At 44.5% G+C, this 18,052-nt stretch overlaps 1 protein-coding gene across 2 annotated transcripts in view; it reads left to right on the top strand.

Moving 5' to 3' along the window:
* Positions 1–18,052, top strand: part of WDR72 (WD repeat domain 72) — a 933,775-nt gene that overhangs the window by 615,085 nt on the left and 300,638 nt on the right. For both annotated transcript variants that reach the window (XM_069624855.1, XM_069624854.1), the window contains exon 17: positions 6,020–6,102. In XM_069624855.1, coding sequence (XP_069480956.1) covers positions 6,020–6,102 — 83 coding nt within the window. The remainder of the gene's footprint in view (positions 1–6,019; positions 6,103–18,052) is intronic.

The raw sequence follows: 18,052 nt of genomic DNA, 5'->3' as shown, positions 1-18,052 counted from the left end.
CCACCTTTGCAGGAAACAAGTTCCTTACCAAAAGGGAACCCCAGAAAGCTCGCCTCAGATTCAGGGGAAAAGCATCTTCGGCACCAAAAACCCCAGATAGACTCTGACAGCTCCAGAGGAAGACTCCACTTCTGAAAAGGTTGATGTTCCGAAAGGCAGGCGGAGGTGTGCCACTGCAACCCTCAATGTTCTTTAACAGCCCAGATGGATTTGACCGTACGTATGAGAGAGGTAAGTGAAAATGAGGAAGTTGAAAGAAAGAATGAGTGAGTAGAAGGCTGCTACAGTTGGAAGGCCAGGATGGCTGCAGAGCATGCAGGAGCACAGTCAGAGGAGGAATATCACGGTAAACCCGAAGTGAGCCATGAAAGAGATTGAGAATGCAAGAGGAGCGAAAGATCCGAGAGCCGGTAACAGAAAATAAGGAGTGAGCAGCAGAGAGAGACACGCCGAAAAAGGGGCAGCGGATCTCTAAAGCGGAGAGGGGCCGAGAAATAACAGGAGTGGCGACTGAGAATGCCACGGAAAAGGTAGGCGAAAACTCGCTGCTGGGGGAAAGGCGAGCGGTTAGGGGAACCAGAACGCAAGCGGGAACCAAGGAGCTATACAACGCACAGGACGTAGGCTTCTACGCATTGTTATAGAAACGCTGTGTGGTGGCGGCCATTTTGGTGGAAGGCTAGACCGCGCCTGACACTTCTGAATGGCAATCACAATCTGCGATGTGCAGAAACCCATCAATGCCATACCTTCCAGGTCCGGGGCATGACACAGAGGGATCATGCATCAAAATATTTGGTATGTTTCAAGCCCTTGTTTATTTTAATGTTAGTGTTTTGGTAGCCAAGAAATACATAGCAAAAAAAGGAATGGAAGTTCTTGGCTTGACATATCAAGCAGTGCCCACACAGACCCACACAAGGAGAATACAACCATCACAAGAAGGAAATATTCAATGGGAAATCGCTTGCCTAAGAAGCTATGCACATAACATAGTCACATAGCCAGGATCAGTGCTGGTCAGTGACAAAGGCAGGACAACTCTGCTTGGGCAGAGAGAGGAAGGGGGAAAGGAACTAGTAACATTGGTGAAAAAGGGGCTAATTGAGCCAGCTGACTCTTCTGAACAGGTGAGTCCTATTGTAGTGGTGGAAAAAAAAGTCAAGATCCATGTATGTGCAGATTTAATTGATTTAAATGTTTCTACTGCAATACAGATTAATACATCAAGAAGTATAGTTGTTCAAACATTGTACTATAACAAATAGGCTAATTAAAGACAATATACACAATTCACAAGACATATTTTGCTAACTGAGCCTCTCTGTGAGAAGGTCTCCTGAAAGTTAAAAATGCTGTAACAACCAGATCTTCACGCGTAGATCGCTGTGTGTTTATCCATTTTGCAGGAACCCCAAATGGTGCGGGTTTACACGCAAGGCAATCTACACATGAAGATCTGGTAGTTACAGTTTTCCACTCCAGTCGCTAAACTAAGCCCTGTGAACTGGGTCAGGGACCCCAAACTCTGGATTGCTCATCGTGAAAAATAAATTCCACTGATGGGAATTTGTATTCGAACCATTGGGAGGTTACACTCTTAAAAACTAATAGACTCCTTACAGAGAGGCTAAATTAGCAAAATATGTCCTACTATTTGGGATCAGAAGTTGCAGCCCCTACTATGTATTACATCCTGAGGATGGCTGGGCTGTTTCCCCAATCCAAGACCCAACAAGTCGAAACTCAAGTAGCTTGAGTCAATGTTTTTTCTAGACTTTATCTTTATATCATTCTTGGTTCCGCCCTGTTTGCTTTTTATTTTAATCACCTTAAATTACACTTAATTCAAAGTGTTTTCATTATGTTGATTATGTCACACATGTTTACTAAAAAATTGATACTGCTGTACACAGATCTGTGTGAAATGACCAAGGAAAAAAGTCAGAGTACCAAAAGTCTGATTTTTTTTCTTCATTTGTTTGCATATATGTTTGTGGGGGGAAGACCCCCACAGAACCCCCGCCTTACGCCTATACATTTTCTATGAACTTTACCCCCCACCACATATACATATGCGAACAAACGGTAGTCGGACATTTGGTACTCAGACTTTTTTGATGCAGTAATTTCATCCTATTCCACTGTACACTATGAAATGAGAAATCTTAAGGATGTTTCTATGACATAACCATGCTTGACTAGAAACAACTGATTCTATTTCAACAATTGATTGTGAGTGGCTGGCAGCCCTCAGATGTCTCTGTATAACTTCTCTATTGTGTCCTGTGAATTGTGTATGTTGTCTTTAATTAGCCTCTTCGTTTTAATACAATCTTTGAAAAATTCTACCTTTCTTGATGTATTAATCTGTATTGCAGTAGACACATGTATTCACTAAACATTTTATTTCCTGCAGGGGGGTTCCCTCCCAATGTATTTATATTGTTTTGATGTTCTTCAATCTCAAAGTATGCCGTTTGGCCTAGCATAAGCAGCTGCTGTGTTCCAGAGGGCAATGAACGAGCCTTGCTCAAAGGAGTTTAAAGAACATTAGTTTACCAAGATGACATTCTATTCTTTGGGAAGGGATAACTGAAACATGACTGTTGCCGCCATATTCTTTTGGACAGACTGAGAGACAAACCGCAGAGAGAGAATGGTTTGATAATTGAAATTAGTAAGTGTAAATACAGAACATCAGAAGTTGAATATTTGGGTCACATAATCAGTGGGAGAGGGTACAGGCCCAAGGTGAACACTGTGAAAGCCATAAAAGAAGATCCCAGTCCAACAAACAAAGATAGGTGCAAGCGTTTCAAAAGATGGACACATGTTTCAGTTCACTGACAGTTGTGCCATTGAATAAATAATTTACTTAAGAAAAATGTGGACATTTTGCGGGATGATCAACGGAAAGAAGCCGTAAATAGTGCAAAGGAAAGGGTTAGCCAAGCCCCACATTTAGGAAGGTATGATGTAAGGAAAACAGCCACCATCGTAGTGGATGCCACTTTGAAGGGGGGAGGTTAAGTGTTGTCTCAGGAAAGCAAATGCAAAGACAGGATCATGTGTCATGCCTCTAGCTCAGTGTCAAAGGAAGAGTGCAGGCACTCAGCAGTACAGAGAGAGATGCTAGTATGTGTGGGGGTGAGGAAACATCCAGGAATACGTGTTTGGAAAGCCATTTTGCATAAGGGCTGACCACAGACCATTTCTGTAAGTACTCACTGTCAAGGGAATGTCAACAGTGATGTTGAGCATTGATACATTAGGTTTTAGGCTACAGGAATATGACTTCACAGTAAAGCATTCTTCGGGAATGTATAACAGATTAGCAGATTTTCTGTCAAGATTACCACTCAAAGGTGAAGAGTCTAAGGAAGAAGAGGAAGACATTGTGGCAAGTGTGCCACACTTGGTTTAAGGACAGACATGTCACTATGGAAGAATGACATCATAAACTCAAAACAGACCCCCTCAAGTCAAAGAATTGGCTGGTCTCTGAAAGAGTAGAGAGAGCCTCCCTATTAGGAAGTCAGGCACCAGTTATCTATACTAGATGACATGTTGTTACAGGACCGACAATTGGTAGTGCCCATGACACCCAGGGACAGATTTGTCCAGGAGTTTCACTTTTCCCCTTAATGCGAGGGAGGGATCTTGACTCAAAATTCTGATTTCATTAAATCCAGGGTGGATGAACACTTTGTTAGGAAAGGTTCAGGCAACTGGTCAGGGGGTGGGGAAATGGTTGCTGCAAGTCCACAAGTCCAGACAAATTACAAAAGGTATCACGACCAAGGGATAACCACTCGTCAGACTGTGGGGGTTCCCAGGGGATTGGATTTGAGTAAAAGAAAGAACACCAACCAATGGTGAGTCCAAATTCACTGATCTCAAAAACATTGTTTGTTGAGGTAGTCGCGAATGCTTTGTGGTTGCAGGGTGTGTCTGTAGAACTTTAAGGGGGTGGTAAGAAGTAAGAGGGAGATGGCCAAGCCCAAGGAGAAGCCAGCTGGTATATGGAGGCTCTGGGAAGATGAGTGGCATGTACCTTCCAGGGTTTAACATTCTTCACCATTTGAAGGCAATTCCAGCTGGGAAGGTGGCAAGCCAGCTGAAGAACCAGTGATTGCTGTTAGCGGGTCATCTAGCGAAGCAGTGTCATCTATGCAGAGGCAGGATAGGAAGATGCCATGCACATTCTATGGCTATGTTATGTTCTAGTTAAGCCTAAGGCTTTCCAAAATTGTAATAGTGATTAGGATTTGCTATAGTTTTAAATAGTGTTCACTTGTTTTGGGTGTTAGTGGGGTGAAAGCATGTGTGTAATATCCATAACCTGCTTGTACCTGCTGTGCTATTAGCGGCACGCTCCAACCGGTGCCAGAGCCCCTGAAGGTTCGACAAGAGGTGATTGAAAGCAGGCGACAGAGCAGGGATGAAGGCCCTTTCATCTATAATAAAGACAAACTTGTCTTATTCAAGCCTCCATGTTCTTACACAAGTCTTACTGTGGATTTGAAGCTAAAACCCATGAGGAGTTAAGCATCCATTGAAAATAAATATTTCAAGAGAATGTACCAAGAAGTATAATGAAATACGACAAATCCTTGAAATTAACGCAGGAGTCAGAAACCTGTGGCAAGAAAGTGGAATCACAGAGAATACAATTAGAAGGGGGAATTTGCTGACATGGACAGAAATTTAAGAAGGGTACTTTGTATAAGAGAACGTTCTATGACAATAAATGTCTCGCTAAATATGAGAACATGGCAAGCGGTGTCAGTAATCCATACATTATGTACCTAGTACCGCGGAAAGGCTAGTGCCCCACTCCCATTGGAAAAAGAAGAGGGATCAGCCTTAGAAACAGTGATGGCGCTCTAGGTAGAAGATGTGAAGCAAATTAGCAATTCAAAAAGGCTTTGAGATGCTGCAACTGAGAGATGCCTCCCTACTGAAGCAAACATGTATGCCAACTCGGAGGTCAAAGGAAACATGCCTAGACTGCAAAGATTTGGTTCAGGTTTGGTGTATAGGATCTGCTGCCTTTGTCCTTTGTGGACTCTCTCCTCCCAAGCTATAGGCCTACTACGATTCTACTTCTAAACTTATGGAACCCTCTTCCTGAATGTATTTACGAACTGAGCTCAGAACTTCTTAACCAGCACTCAATCCCAAGTCCTTAAAGATACAAGGAACCCTGATTGCTGAAGTTGTATTCACGGTTGTGCAATTATAAATATTTCTGTCTTTAACCTTTTGGAGCGAAAAGATGTCCATGTTAGAACAATAATAGAGTGCAATTGTTTTCTATAGTGCAAGACCAACTCCTATTATTTGCACACCTTGCCAAAAAATGGATCAGCGAATAATGTCTTGTTTGGTGCCATGCTCGCCTTTAGAGGATTCATGTATGTACGCATCCTGTGAAAACTGTCCAGAAATAGTTCATCATACACTCTACTATCTGCAAACAAATAACACATACCATCTCAGCGATACCCTACAGCAGTAAAAGATAAAGCTATCAGAAGTCTAGGAATGTGTCTAGAGCTCAAGAACTGGATCTGATAGTTTAGAAACATTACAAAGCATAGTCGGTTTTCAATTCTTGGTCCCTAATTTTGTTTGTTGCTTTTCCAGCACTAAACTTTCCCGAATTTCTTAATTGGTGTATTTATAGCAGGAGTCTGCAGCCTGAGATTCTACACAGGTTCTTGAACTATGACTCCCATTATCCCTCACAATTGACTATGTTGGCTACGGTTTGTGGGACTTGTAGTCCCAAAATATCTAGAAACCTATACTATTGAGAACTCTCATATGTAGCAGTGAAGTTGTTGGCCCTTTGTGTAGGTTAACCCCACATTATTAAGTAACTCACACACTAACAGATTCAGAAGCAAGATGTGGTTCCTTGTGCTACACAAAATCCAGCATCACATAAAATTTGCAATGAAGCAGGTTCAAATGTGTCTAATATCTATTATCTTGTTGTCCTCTATTTCAGATAAAAACACATTATTTTTGAATGATGCTGAGAGTCAGGCCATGGGGAAACTCTTTTCTTGTTGGAGAGACCAGCCAGTGCAGGTAGGAATTAATGTATGCTTTTTCTGTTGCAATACTGAAATATGACGTTATATTCGCCCATTGTATTATTTCGAAGTAAGCATCTTCAACGAAATCAATGATTGGAGGTCAAATGCAAAATGTTGCTGTTACATTTACCTTTCAGGTGTTCTTGAGAGAACACTCTTGCTACGGTCATATTTAGCTTGGTTCGGCAAATACACCTTTTGACATTTGATGAAACACAATATGATCATTCAATTTGCACTTAATTTTTCACATTTTCTGGAGATAGTCACATTCTGAAATTCATGGCCTGAATCCTCAAGCCCACGTAATCACCCCATGAGTGCCCTTTGGTAGGGTTACTCTTAGTGGCATCTGATTGTGGTTCTGGAGACAAGGCATGCGTCTGCAGAGGGGGTGCTGAACCAGAAGAGAAAAAAATCAGAATGAAAGTCAGACGATGTTGGTCAAATTGATAACTCGTAGGTGATGAACATAATTCAGAGGGTACAGTTTGCTTAATTTTTGCAAAGGAGTGATTTTAATTCTGCAGTGACACTCGCCCTCCCTTAACTCAAAACACCAAAGTCCCTTGGGGTTTAGCAAATGCCACTGGAATCTAATAAAGGGGATGGAAACAATCAGGATTCGGTAATAACAATTGATTAAAATAGAGCCAATTGCTTCATCCACGAATACAATCGTTTGGTATAACATTAATGCACTGTTGCAACTCTGATTCTGGGCAGAAGTACAGAGAGCTGGCACTGCAGGGTGGAGGACGGGTGGATCCTGCCCACGGGCATCGGCCGGTATTGCAGCAGAAGGCGTGTGCTGGGGTGATTGCTTTATACACACCACATATATGAACTCTCAATGGAGCAATTGATGGGGAAAAGGGCTGAAATCTCATCTTAGTAAGGCAATTATCCAAGCTATTAAACAATTTATTGTACTTAATTAATTTTAGATACTTTTGTGAATTGCCTCTGTCGGGAAAGATGGAAACATTACAAATTATCAAAAATCAATGGTTTTAATGTGATTTTTCTCATAAGCTGAAATGATGTGTCTGGTGGGATATTGTAGGTGACATTCAAGGAGCAGAGACAAGAGCCACATCCATAACCAGTGGGTTGTTTGTTGCTTGCATTCCATGGGTGCACGTCTCCCAGTGCCAGCACATGCATGATGTCTACTGAAACAATTGGCTTCAACATTTGATACACACGTTACTTGTGGCAGATCTTTTGACATTCCCTAATATGAATGCTATTGGCAATCTATGTGTTCATTATATTATTTTCAGCTGACAAAGTCTGATATTTTATAATAAAGATATGACATTTGCTGTGAGATTAAAATATTAAACGTGTGTGTTCCACACGCGTGATCTTTTCATGGATTCCTCAAAAGTTATAATGGTGTTCTGGCTAAATATACATCTTATAGTCCAATGTAATGTTAGGTTATTGGGTGTTGTACAGCGTGAAGTCTGCTATTTGGGTGGTTCCTTGGCGCTAGGTCCTGTAAGAGCGAGGGAAGGGTTTGAGTTGGTGTGGAAAAGACGTAGCAGCAACATGCCTGGTGTGTTGATGCATGGCGAGTGGAGCTGCCGGTTCTTAAGGGGGTTGGGGTAGCGCGTTGAGGTGTGTCCTGCCAGAGGAGAGACCTATGTGTTGCCACTTTAGCTCGGTTTCTTGCTTGTGAACTCTGGCCTGTGAGAACAGATGGTCTGGGGGAGGGAGGAGGTTTGGACACAGGTCGGTTGAACTGGGTTGTGCTGGGTTGGTGAGTGAGGTGCTGGTTTTGTAGGTGTACGTTTGGATGGCAGGTGTGTATAGTGTAGGGTGTTAATATGGATGATGGGCTGGTTAGTGAGTGGGAGGATGCTTATGGGAGTGCATGTCCATGGCTAACAGTTGATAGCATTTACCACCTTGATATCATGTGTTTGTCATAGCATAGCATCACATTGACATTAAATATGGCATCAGTCTATCCACGACAGTAGCATTAAATTGTTTATTTCCTATCCACCCTACATGGGTAAGTATATTTCGTCTGTAGCTTGCTCTCACAAGGATTTTATGTTGAGCTGGAGACACATGTTAAAATGGTGTTTTTAATCTTTGTGGAGTGATAAACACAACATTAGAGTGGGACATTGTTTTTATTATTGCATAAATATAAATTTAGAAAAGTCTGGATAGCACAATAAACAATCATTCACCATTCTCGAACACAGGTCTGCAGCCTTTGACTGTCTGGATGTTTTGGACTTCAACTCGAACCAGCCATAGCCAGAATAGTCAATGGTGAGGGAACATGGTAGCTGTGAGGAATTCGACCATCCACACAGGGAGAGTTCGCTCACCTGGGCTTTTTTCATTTTTTGATAATGAAAATGAATGATGGGAAATCAACCTCCGAAAAATGTGTGAGGCCATTCCGCACACATTTTATCTGCTGACCGCACAAATGGCATAGTCACGTGTACTCTGAGATGATACAGCCTGCAGGCACCATCTTCCCCTGTCATATTCAGCTGGAATGCGACAGCCACAGGTACATCAAAGAACCTCAAGAAGGGGGAAGGCACACCTTCCTCCAGCCATGGGCAGCCTAATTAAAATATCAAAGGCTCCATGGATGTGCCTTCCTGTTGTGTCAATTCGGCTGGTGGCAGTGCATACTAACAAGAGATAATTGAGTCAAGCCTGAAAGGGCTTGGTTGCCGAACAAGACAACAGGAAAGCGGGGCTAACACCCCTTTGATGTGAAATGTGTCAGCTTGAAGCCACTTCCCACCTCTCTGTATGAAAGGCAGTGAAAGGCCTGTCTGGGTCCATCAGTTACCACAGGTGTCCCTGCAGAGCTGACCCCTTTAAGAGAGATGAAGGATGGGATTTGGGGGGAGACAGGAAGTCTGCTCCCATCACAAACTTCAAGAGAGACCTGTGCTTTAATTATGAGTCACGGAGGGCTTAGTTAACCACAGAGACATTTTGATCTACAACAGAAAGTGAGATGGGTGGAACTTAGGTATATGTTGTCACCCCTTACCTGTCCTGTTGCAGAGCACTCGGTTTCTGACCTCATGCATAACAGAATATTGTTGGTGGGGACCGAGGATTGCTTCATTAAGGTGGGCTTAGTCTGCACCAATCACGGGGGCCCATTTGGCTTTAAGAGATCGCTGAACCCCTCAATTAGCCGATCATCCGACAACTTCGAAAGAAGTAAGAAGGAATCATTTGGACCCGGGCTGAAGGTTCAGTGTACTTTACATCATCCGCCAGTGAAGCAAGGCCAGGAGCTCCAAGGGGGAAGCAAGATTCCTCCCCTATTTATCTCCCAAGAAACAGAGGGAGATACCAGACTCAGAGGACCCATTCAGAAGCTCCAGAACCGGTAACCAGCCAGCACAAAGTGTGCCGTGCTAGGTTCTGCCAGCAAGCTTCCTAGGTGGGAAGTGCCAGAGAGTATCTGAACTAAGGACAAGGCTGTTGCCTGCCAACACTCAACTGAGCTTTTGACGGTCTGCCTTGAAAGGACAGCACAAACCCTGCAAAGAAGCTAGGAGGAGTGCCACACAAACATCAACCAGTGTCCATCTTTTAAGGACTTTTTCGAGACAGTCGAGCCCTCAAACCGCATCCGGGTGCACTACTGATTGTTGTCACGCCACAGTCACCAGAGCCTCTGAGGTGCCTCGACCAGCAATCCAGATTCGCCAACCAGCACAGAGACGATTTGTCGGGGAGAAATTCTGCCGGGGTCTGCTGGGCCGTCCGCGGACCCCCAGACAGGGAGGCCCCAACTCCTCCCGCGTATCCCAAAAATGAGTATGAGGCACATGCAAGAAGCAAGGTGGTTCTGCTGTTTATTAAACAACGGCAGGGATGGGTCAAGGATCGTACGCGTCCGTTCTGACTCTCTCTTTCTCCGTGGGGCTCGCAGGCCCTTTTTTACCTTAGTATGACACGCTACTTCCGTCACCTGGGAAAGTTAGCAAAAAACCTATCGTCACTCTGGATTGGTTCCTCGAGTGGTAGGGTTAGTATAGCATACATATAGAGAGCGCTGTTACTGGTTGAGGGTCAGTCAGGTGGTATATTTGGGTTGTCCCTTCAATTAGATACATGAAAATTGTTACATGAAGACCCCTGAGGATTGGCTAATGTTAATGGCGTCAGTGATAAGTGCCCCATGTTCTGATTGGTCCACTCGCGAGCCCCCCCAGTCTGGGACCATCGCTGTTCCCAGCTCGCGGTGCACCTGTCATTTGCAACAATGTATAACTATGGGTATGTGCAGACAATGCGAAGATTTGTTCATATGCTGGAGGGCAGACTACTCCCACCGCCGCAGATGTCCATTGAGTCGCTTCATTGTTGCTGCCTGTGTCTCAAAACGTGGGATCCAGGCGCCTCCTTCCTCCTGGGTCTGGCACCCTGTCAGGTTCGGCTTGGTCACATGAGGAGAGACCGTGGTTGAGGCAGAATTCTGCACATTTAATATTGCATTTTCCACTGTGTGTCTGGCTTAGTTTGCAGGTGTGACCTTGGCTTCGGCTTGTGGCATGCGAGTTTGCAACATTGTGCCCTTGACTGTCTGTTCTCGCCGGGCTCATTCTGCAGGGTCATCAATTGTACTCTTGCTCGTTCAATGTTCATGGAGGCTCTTGCTTGCGGCCTACCTGGGCCTAGTGCATAGGTGGGGATGTTTGATGCACAGCGCTTTAGGTTATGGTATCATATTGCCTTATCCCCAGTATCATGTCTTCGTTATATTTCTCATTGCAATGCATGGGTTAGGAGAAGCGTCAGCAAGCATTTTAGATGAGTTCGTTGTGCGTCTTGCGTTTCTGCATTTTGAAAAACCTATGTGAAAAATAATAAAGATGCGCGTCAGTGGGTGTGTCCGTCGCCTACATCATAGCACTGAATATGTTCTTCGTGTGGATTGGTGTGGGAGTGTCCAGTGTGCATGTTTGCACGGGTGTGCTGACCGTTGGCTAGGTCGTCATGGCATCTCTAACGATGTGTTTATTTACTGTTGAATGGTTCAGTCGAGTTCATCCATGCCGCAGGTGTCGGCATGGGCAGGGCAGGCTGGTGGGCAGGCTGGTGGGCACATCCGTATGTTCCTGTACCAGGGTATTTGGTCGTCTGGTAGATAGGCAAACTCCTCTCGTGGCGGGTGTCTGGGCCGCGATCCTCTAGGCCAGGGGCGTGAGGGGATTGGTGGGAGTCTTTTGTTCCATTCTCCCACTTCAGTCCCCCCTCTGGTCGACTTGTCGACCACAAACATATCTTTTTCTTTATCTCCTCTTACTCTCTATATTTTCGTTACTCCTCCCAAGTGTCCATAGTAGTTTACATGGTCTTCAAATGACCAATACATATATACACAGGTTCCTCCAGGTGTGCAGTATACCCATTTCCCTATGTAGCTCCTTGGGTTTCTTGGGTTTTCGAGCTTCACAGATGGTGGGTCCAGGTGGTTGGTGATGATCTGTTTGCGCAGTTTTTCTCTTTCTTTTATTATTGTGTCCGTGTGCTGGCCATCATCTGCCGGCATCAAGGGGTGCATACCAACCATTTCGATCATTTCGTCTGTAGTGCGTGCCTTCCGGGCCTTCCAAAATCCTATTATGATCAGTGCAGCTCCAGCCAGTATTATGCATCCAACTATAATCTTCAATCCGTCCGACAGCCAAGATGGCATCCAGGACCATAACATTGAAAACCAGCTGTCATCCTTCTTCACTCCTTTACTTTCATCCATCATTTTGGAGTGCATCTGGGCCAGGTGTGATACTGCTTCTGTCAGTGTACCATTGTCAGCATCGTTAGCAGGTATGAATGTGCAGCATGATTGTCCTATCTTTGTGCAAACTCCTCCTTCCATTGCTGTAAGGAGATCTAATACATATCTGTTCTGTAGTGCTACCATCCTCACTGCTCGCAGTTCCTCTTTTATTGCGTTGAATCCATTTACTTGTAGAATTAATTGTCATCATCAGCTCCCATCGAGTTATCTGGAGCCATTTTGCGTTTGCGTAAGCTTGTAGTCCCGGGTGTATTATTGATGAGAAGAACATTGCTGCTCTGCTGAATAGTCTGTGTTCTGGTGGGATTGAAGTGAGTGCTGTTTCCGACCTTCTCCATAGGTAATTTCCTGTCAGAGGTTCTCCTTGTCTCTTCTTTCTATTCAGGACATTGTTGTTGTTTTCGCTCTCTGACCCCTTCTGAGGTTTTACAGATCTCTTCTTCCTCTTGTTTCCTTCATCCATTTTAGGGAAATTTGCCATGTTCACATGTTTCTGGGGCACCACTAGTGATGGTACATTAACGTGTACCATTGTGCATATACCATTCCACAGAGGGGGCAGTGTGTGGTATGCCTTGTTTCCGCAGGCCCAGTAATGGTCCATTAATACTGCTGTTCCTGCTCCCCCCTCAGGTAACTCCATCACGCTTGAACAGTTGGTGTTGTATCCCACGTCCACTTCTCCTCTATGTTGGTAGCATATCTTAGGTGCAGACAGCGCCAGTATGCTTATTGGGTCTTCATCCTTCTCCATCCATGTCAGCATGGGTACGTACTTGCCCCAAATCGTCCAACATCTGTTATTGTGTTCATCAATAGTTTTAATATTTTCTCTTGTTACCATGTTGCTGCCAATCACTCCTATATCCCATTTGTTGTCCATGTACACCTTTCCTGTTATTGTTACCAGTGGTCTTTCCCAACATCCTTGTTTACCAGGAACTTCAGTGGCGTACCAGTCACATGGTAGGTATTGTAGTGTTACTTTCTTTGTTTCTCCCTTTTCAGGACCACTTGTCATGTATCTGAATGCTTCAGCATGCAAACTGCTCTTGTGGTAACTCAAATAAGTCTTGAGGAAGTTGTTTTCGTATGGATATGTGTCTCGCGTTTTCCACACCAGTTTCACCACCGTCCCTTGAAATCTCCCTTTCGTTTGGAACAGTGCCAGGTATATTATACATCGTGCTGTCTTTTCATCTATTTCCGTGGCAACAAATGTTCGAGAAGAGCTCATGGCGTATGGGATCAATGAGCAGACGTAGCAGCTGTCTTCTGTTGTCTGCTTACCTATTTGGGTCATGTGTTGGTACCACATGTTGTTCGAGACGTGTGCTGAATCTGTTATGTAGTTATCAATACCTTTATTATCTGAGTATGTGCTGCGTTTAACTCTATTTCCCTTATGTGGAATCTTGCTAGTACCACCTGACGTAACACCTGTTGCAGCCGTGGGTGGGGGTACATTAGGTTTGGGTACAGCCAAAATATTGATAGCATAACTTTTCTGCCAAACAGAGGCAGCCAAAAACCCGGTGATCATCAAAATCCCTATCATCTTTATTACAGAGGCTAGTCTCACCGGCATTTTGCTCTTACCTTGCTGCAGTCCGGCAGCTTATTCTTGCGACGTTAAAGTTGCCCGCCTGAAAATTCTCAATAGGCTTGTTATTAGTGTTAGTTGTTGTTTTCAAGCTCTCCCTATCAAGTAGTCGTTCAGTGCCCAGGCGAAGAGCTGTTCCCACGCCAATCTAAGCGATCTGTCTCTTAGGGCAGGCAAGTGTTGGTGAAGATGGGGCATTGATTGTTCTATGGCCAAGATAAATGCTTTGTAGTAGACACGTACCCTCCTTCTTTTTAGGTACTTTGGCCTTTTTATGTGATAGACAAATTGGTGTGATAGGGCTTCAGGGTAGTTATCGTCTGAGGGTAGCATCTACTCCTGGGCAATGAACTTTGTTAGTTATCTGTTTTCTTAGCAATACAATAATACGCGATACCTGCATGTGCGAGAAAGAAAAAAGAGAACATTCAAGTGTTTACATGTGTATATGTGCAAGACAATGTCCTTCAATTGGGTGGTTACTGTAGTGGGTAGGAGGTCGATGGGCAGAGGGTTTGGGGTTCAACTGGCGGAAGTCTCTTTACTCTTTGATCGTGTGACCATGGGGTGGTCGGTATGGGAATTACCAGTTTCTATTTCAGTAGTTGTCTCTGGGGAATCTGGGGGTGCCTCCAGTATGGAGACACTTATGTCGTCAGCTGTGGTAGAAGTCTCTTCCTCCGTGGGTGACGCTGTTGCTGTTCTTCCAATGGCCCTGTCGGTGAAGCTAGGGCGGGTCTGGAGTTTGCAGATCTTTACGTCGTGTAGGTGATTCCAAGCACGCTTATCCTGCAACTTTACTGCTCTCGTAGATACCTCCTCTACAAGGTGGGGTCCTGTGAAGCGTGGGCTGTTCCACTTTCTATTGAAATTGCGAAGTAGCACGTGGTCACCTTTAGCAATTTGGCACAGTTTTTCCTTTTCCGATCCTTGGTTCTCGTCTTCTTGTTGATAACTCTTAGACCCGCCCCGCGTGCGCTCGAGCTGTTGAGACACAAACACTACACTAGTATTCAAAGAAGTCACATATTGGTACATTTCATCACCAAGGACAGTTGCAGTGTTTTCATAGTCTGTGAATGCCCTTGATTTTGGCGTTAGAGGAAGGCGCATTTGACGTCCGGTCACCACCTCATGAGGAGTGAGGTGGTGGTCGGAGCCTGGTCTATTCCTCAGCTCAAATAGAGCTAGCGGAAGGCAATACAACCAACTCTTCTTTGTTGTTTGTTGTATCTTTGCAATTGCCTCCTTCAGTAGGCCATTCAGGCGTTCGCATATACCGTTGGCCTGCGGGTGATATGCACATGCAAATTTATGCTTGATGTTCAGGAAGGATGTGATGTGCTGGAACATTTCATTAGCGAAATGCGGGCCGTTATCCGACCGCAGTACCTCGCACACTCCCCACCTGGGGAAAACCTCCCTCACTAGAAATTTAGCTGCTCTAAATGCATCTGGATGTGAGCAGGGTCCTGCCTCAATCCACCTGGAGAATGGGCATACTACTACAATCATATACCTATTTCCTTGACATACGTTGATCATATCAACATAGTCAATATGGATGTGCAGGAAGGGTCCCTCTGGCCGGGGTATAGTACCTTTTATCACTTTCAGCGTGTGACCGGCCGTAAACTGTTGACATGTGAGACAATTGCTGATAAAATTTGTCACATGGGAATTTAACTCGGGACAGAACCAATCTTCCCTAATTCGTGCTGCAATAACTTCCTTGCCTGTGTGGGCTGGGTGGTGGAGTTGGCTCAGGGCAGTGTTCAATATTGCCAATGGCATTACCATCTTTCCAGTGTTGCCCTGGCGCCATAGTGCGTCAGTTGGCGACATTGTACATCCTCTTTTTACCTATATTTCTTTTTCTGCCATTGGTGCAGCCGCTTGTAACTCCATTATCTGTGTGGCTGGGAGATGGGTGTACCTTTCTCTTATCAACATCTCTTTAGCTATCCCCCTCCCTCTCCCTCTCTCTGACTCTGGGGGGTTCCATATCTCACCAAAATATGCAGCATACTTCGCATGTGCGTCTGCTGCTGCATTTCCTTTTGAGATATGATCTTCTCCATTAGTGTGGGCGGTACATTTGACCAAAGCTAATTCTTGGGGGTCATTTATTACTTCAATTAATTCAGCTAATACAAGAGCATGTTGCACTGGGGTGCCGTCAGCCCTCCTAAACCCTCTTCTCCTCCATTTGGACAATCCTGAGTGGACAGTAGACGTGACATATGCACTGTCAGAATATATAGTCACTCTTTTGTCAAAGCTTTCCTTCAATGCCAAGATCAGTGCAACCAATTCTGCTGCTTGAGCAGAGTAATGTTGTGGTAATTGTATGCATTTCACCGCCACACACACCAATTCCTCTGTCATTTTTACCACTGCTGCCCCAGTTCTCCTTATCCCATCACTTTGGTCTATTGTTGATGACCCATCAATGAACAAGAGCTCTCCTCCATTTAGCGCGTCCTCTTCAACTTTTCTAGTACATTAGTACATTTCGGTAGTCTGTGTACAATCATGTGCATAGTCTCCTTCCTCAATTACTTCCGCTATAAACCTTGCAGGATTAACTGTGCTGCATCTAACAATTGATAATTCCGATCTAGATAAGATGATCTCATAACCTGACGCCCTCTGCGTGGTTAGTGTGGTTTGTTCAATATTGCAAATAGTGCATGTTCCACAAATAGTGTGGTTGGGCACCCCATTGCTATTGATGATGCTTTCTCTACCGCGAAGGCAGCTGCGGCGAGCCCTTGTTCGCAAGGGAAATGTCCTAACATTACAGGATCCAAGTGACCGCTGTAAAATGCTACTGGTTTGTAACCCATGCTTGTTTTTTGAGCCAACACTGCTTTCATTACTGCTGAGTCGCAATGTGAAAATATAAAGAATTGTCGTTCATAATCCGGGGTGGCCAGTACCGGAGCAGTTGATATTGCATCTTTCAGTTCATCAAAGGCCTCTTTCATTTCCATTGGCCACCCCAATTTTTTCTCCCCTTTGTTAGCTTCTCTTAATGCCTCAAGTAGGGGTCCTATGTATGAGCTGTAATCAAATACCCATGCTCTACAGTAGTTGCACAGCCCCAGGAACTGCTGCAGTTCCCTCACTGTTTGGGGCAACGGCGTTTTTGATATGGCTTGTGCTCTTTGTGGTGCAATCTTTCTTCCGTATTGGGATATGAGCTGACCAATGTATAGTACCTGTTCCTGACAGTACAGTAACTTTTCTTTGTCTACCTTGTAACCCTTTTCAGTCAATATTGTCAGCATCTTCAATGAGTCCTCTCTGCATTTGTTTTCGCTTGTGCTGCAAATTATTATGTCATCAACATACTGCAACACTGTGCTTTCCAATTCAATGTTTCCCAAGTCCATCTGTATTACTTTGTTGAAAATTGAGGGTGACTGGCAGTACCCTTGTGGCAACCTGGTGTGTTTCCATTTTGTGTTTCTGTACGTGAAGCTTGTTAGATCTTGTGAGTCTGGATGCAGGGGTATTGAGAAAAAGGCATTTTTGAGATCAATCACTGTAAATCGTGATGCCTCTGCTGGAATGCCACACAATATTGTGGCCGGGTTTGCTGCTATGGGGTCTTCTGCTTCCACTATGTTGTTCAAGGGCCTGAGGTCCTGGATGAAACGCCAAGACCCTCCTTTAGCTTTGCGCACTGGGTATACAGCTGTGTTACATGGTGATTCTGATGGTACCAATATGCCATTATTTATAAGGGCCGTTATTGTTTCATATATGCCCTCATCTCCCTCTTTTGATAGTGGGTATTTCTTCACTCTAGGGAGTATTGCACCTTTTTTCAATTTTATTCTTACTCCCCCTATACTCTTTATGCACCCCACGTCATAGGGACTAGTAGTCCATAATGATGTTGGGACTTTTGCCATATCCTCCACAAAGAAGGGAACTGGGGTGGATGGGGGTGTTTCAAGTGCCATTGCAATTTTCTGCGCCACTTGTTTGTATGTCACTCTTAGCCATATTTCTTACACTCATCATAAATACCATTTCACCTTCTTCCTTTTCTTCTGAAATGAGCTCCTCGTCTGACACTTGGGTGAGCCTGCATCCCTTTGATAGGGCTATCACTGCCCTCCATGCTCTTCCTTCTCTGTCTTGGGTATGTAATGCGATATAATCAGCAGTTGCTATAATGCTCTCCATGCTCACTGAAATCACCTTTCCTTCTGGTTCATTGGCTGGTGTTTCTGGTCTAAACAAATAGGCCATTGGCCTCCTCCATATCTTTCCTTCTATTCCTGGCATCCATGCGAATGCCATGTCTGTTCCGTACTGGAACAGTTCGCCATCTACTGGCTCAGCCCTAATCACTGTCTGTCCACAGTATGCTTGCATAATTTGCCATGCAGTGAGCATGTTTATTCCAGGAGTGGAGCAAATTATGCCGTCCTCCGTAAAGGAGATCGTCATATTCAACCTGCTCATTATGTCTCTCCCGAGTATGTTTACTGGTGAGGCCCTAGAATA

Source organism: Ambystoma mexicanum, chromosome 11 (genome assembly GCF_040938575.1).
Source record: "Ambystoma mexicanum isolate Mex_15411 chromosome 11, UKY_AmexF1_1, whole genome shotgun sequence".
Classification (NCBI taxonomy): Eukaryota; Metazoa; Chordata; class Amphibia; order Caudata; family Ambystomatidae; genus Ambystoma; species Ambystoma mexicanum.
Note: the sequence above shows the minus strand (reverse complement) of the source record. Positions and strands in the feature narration are given on the sequence as shown.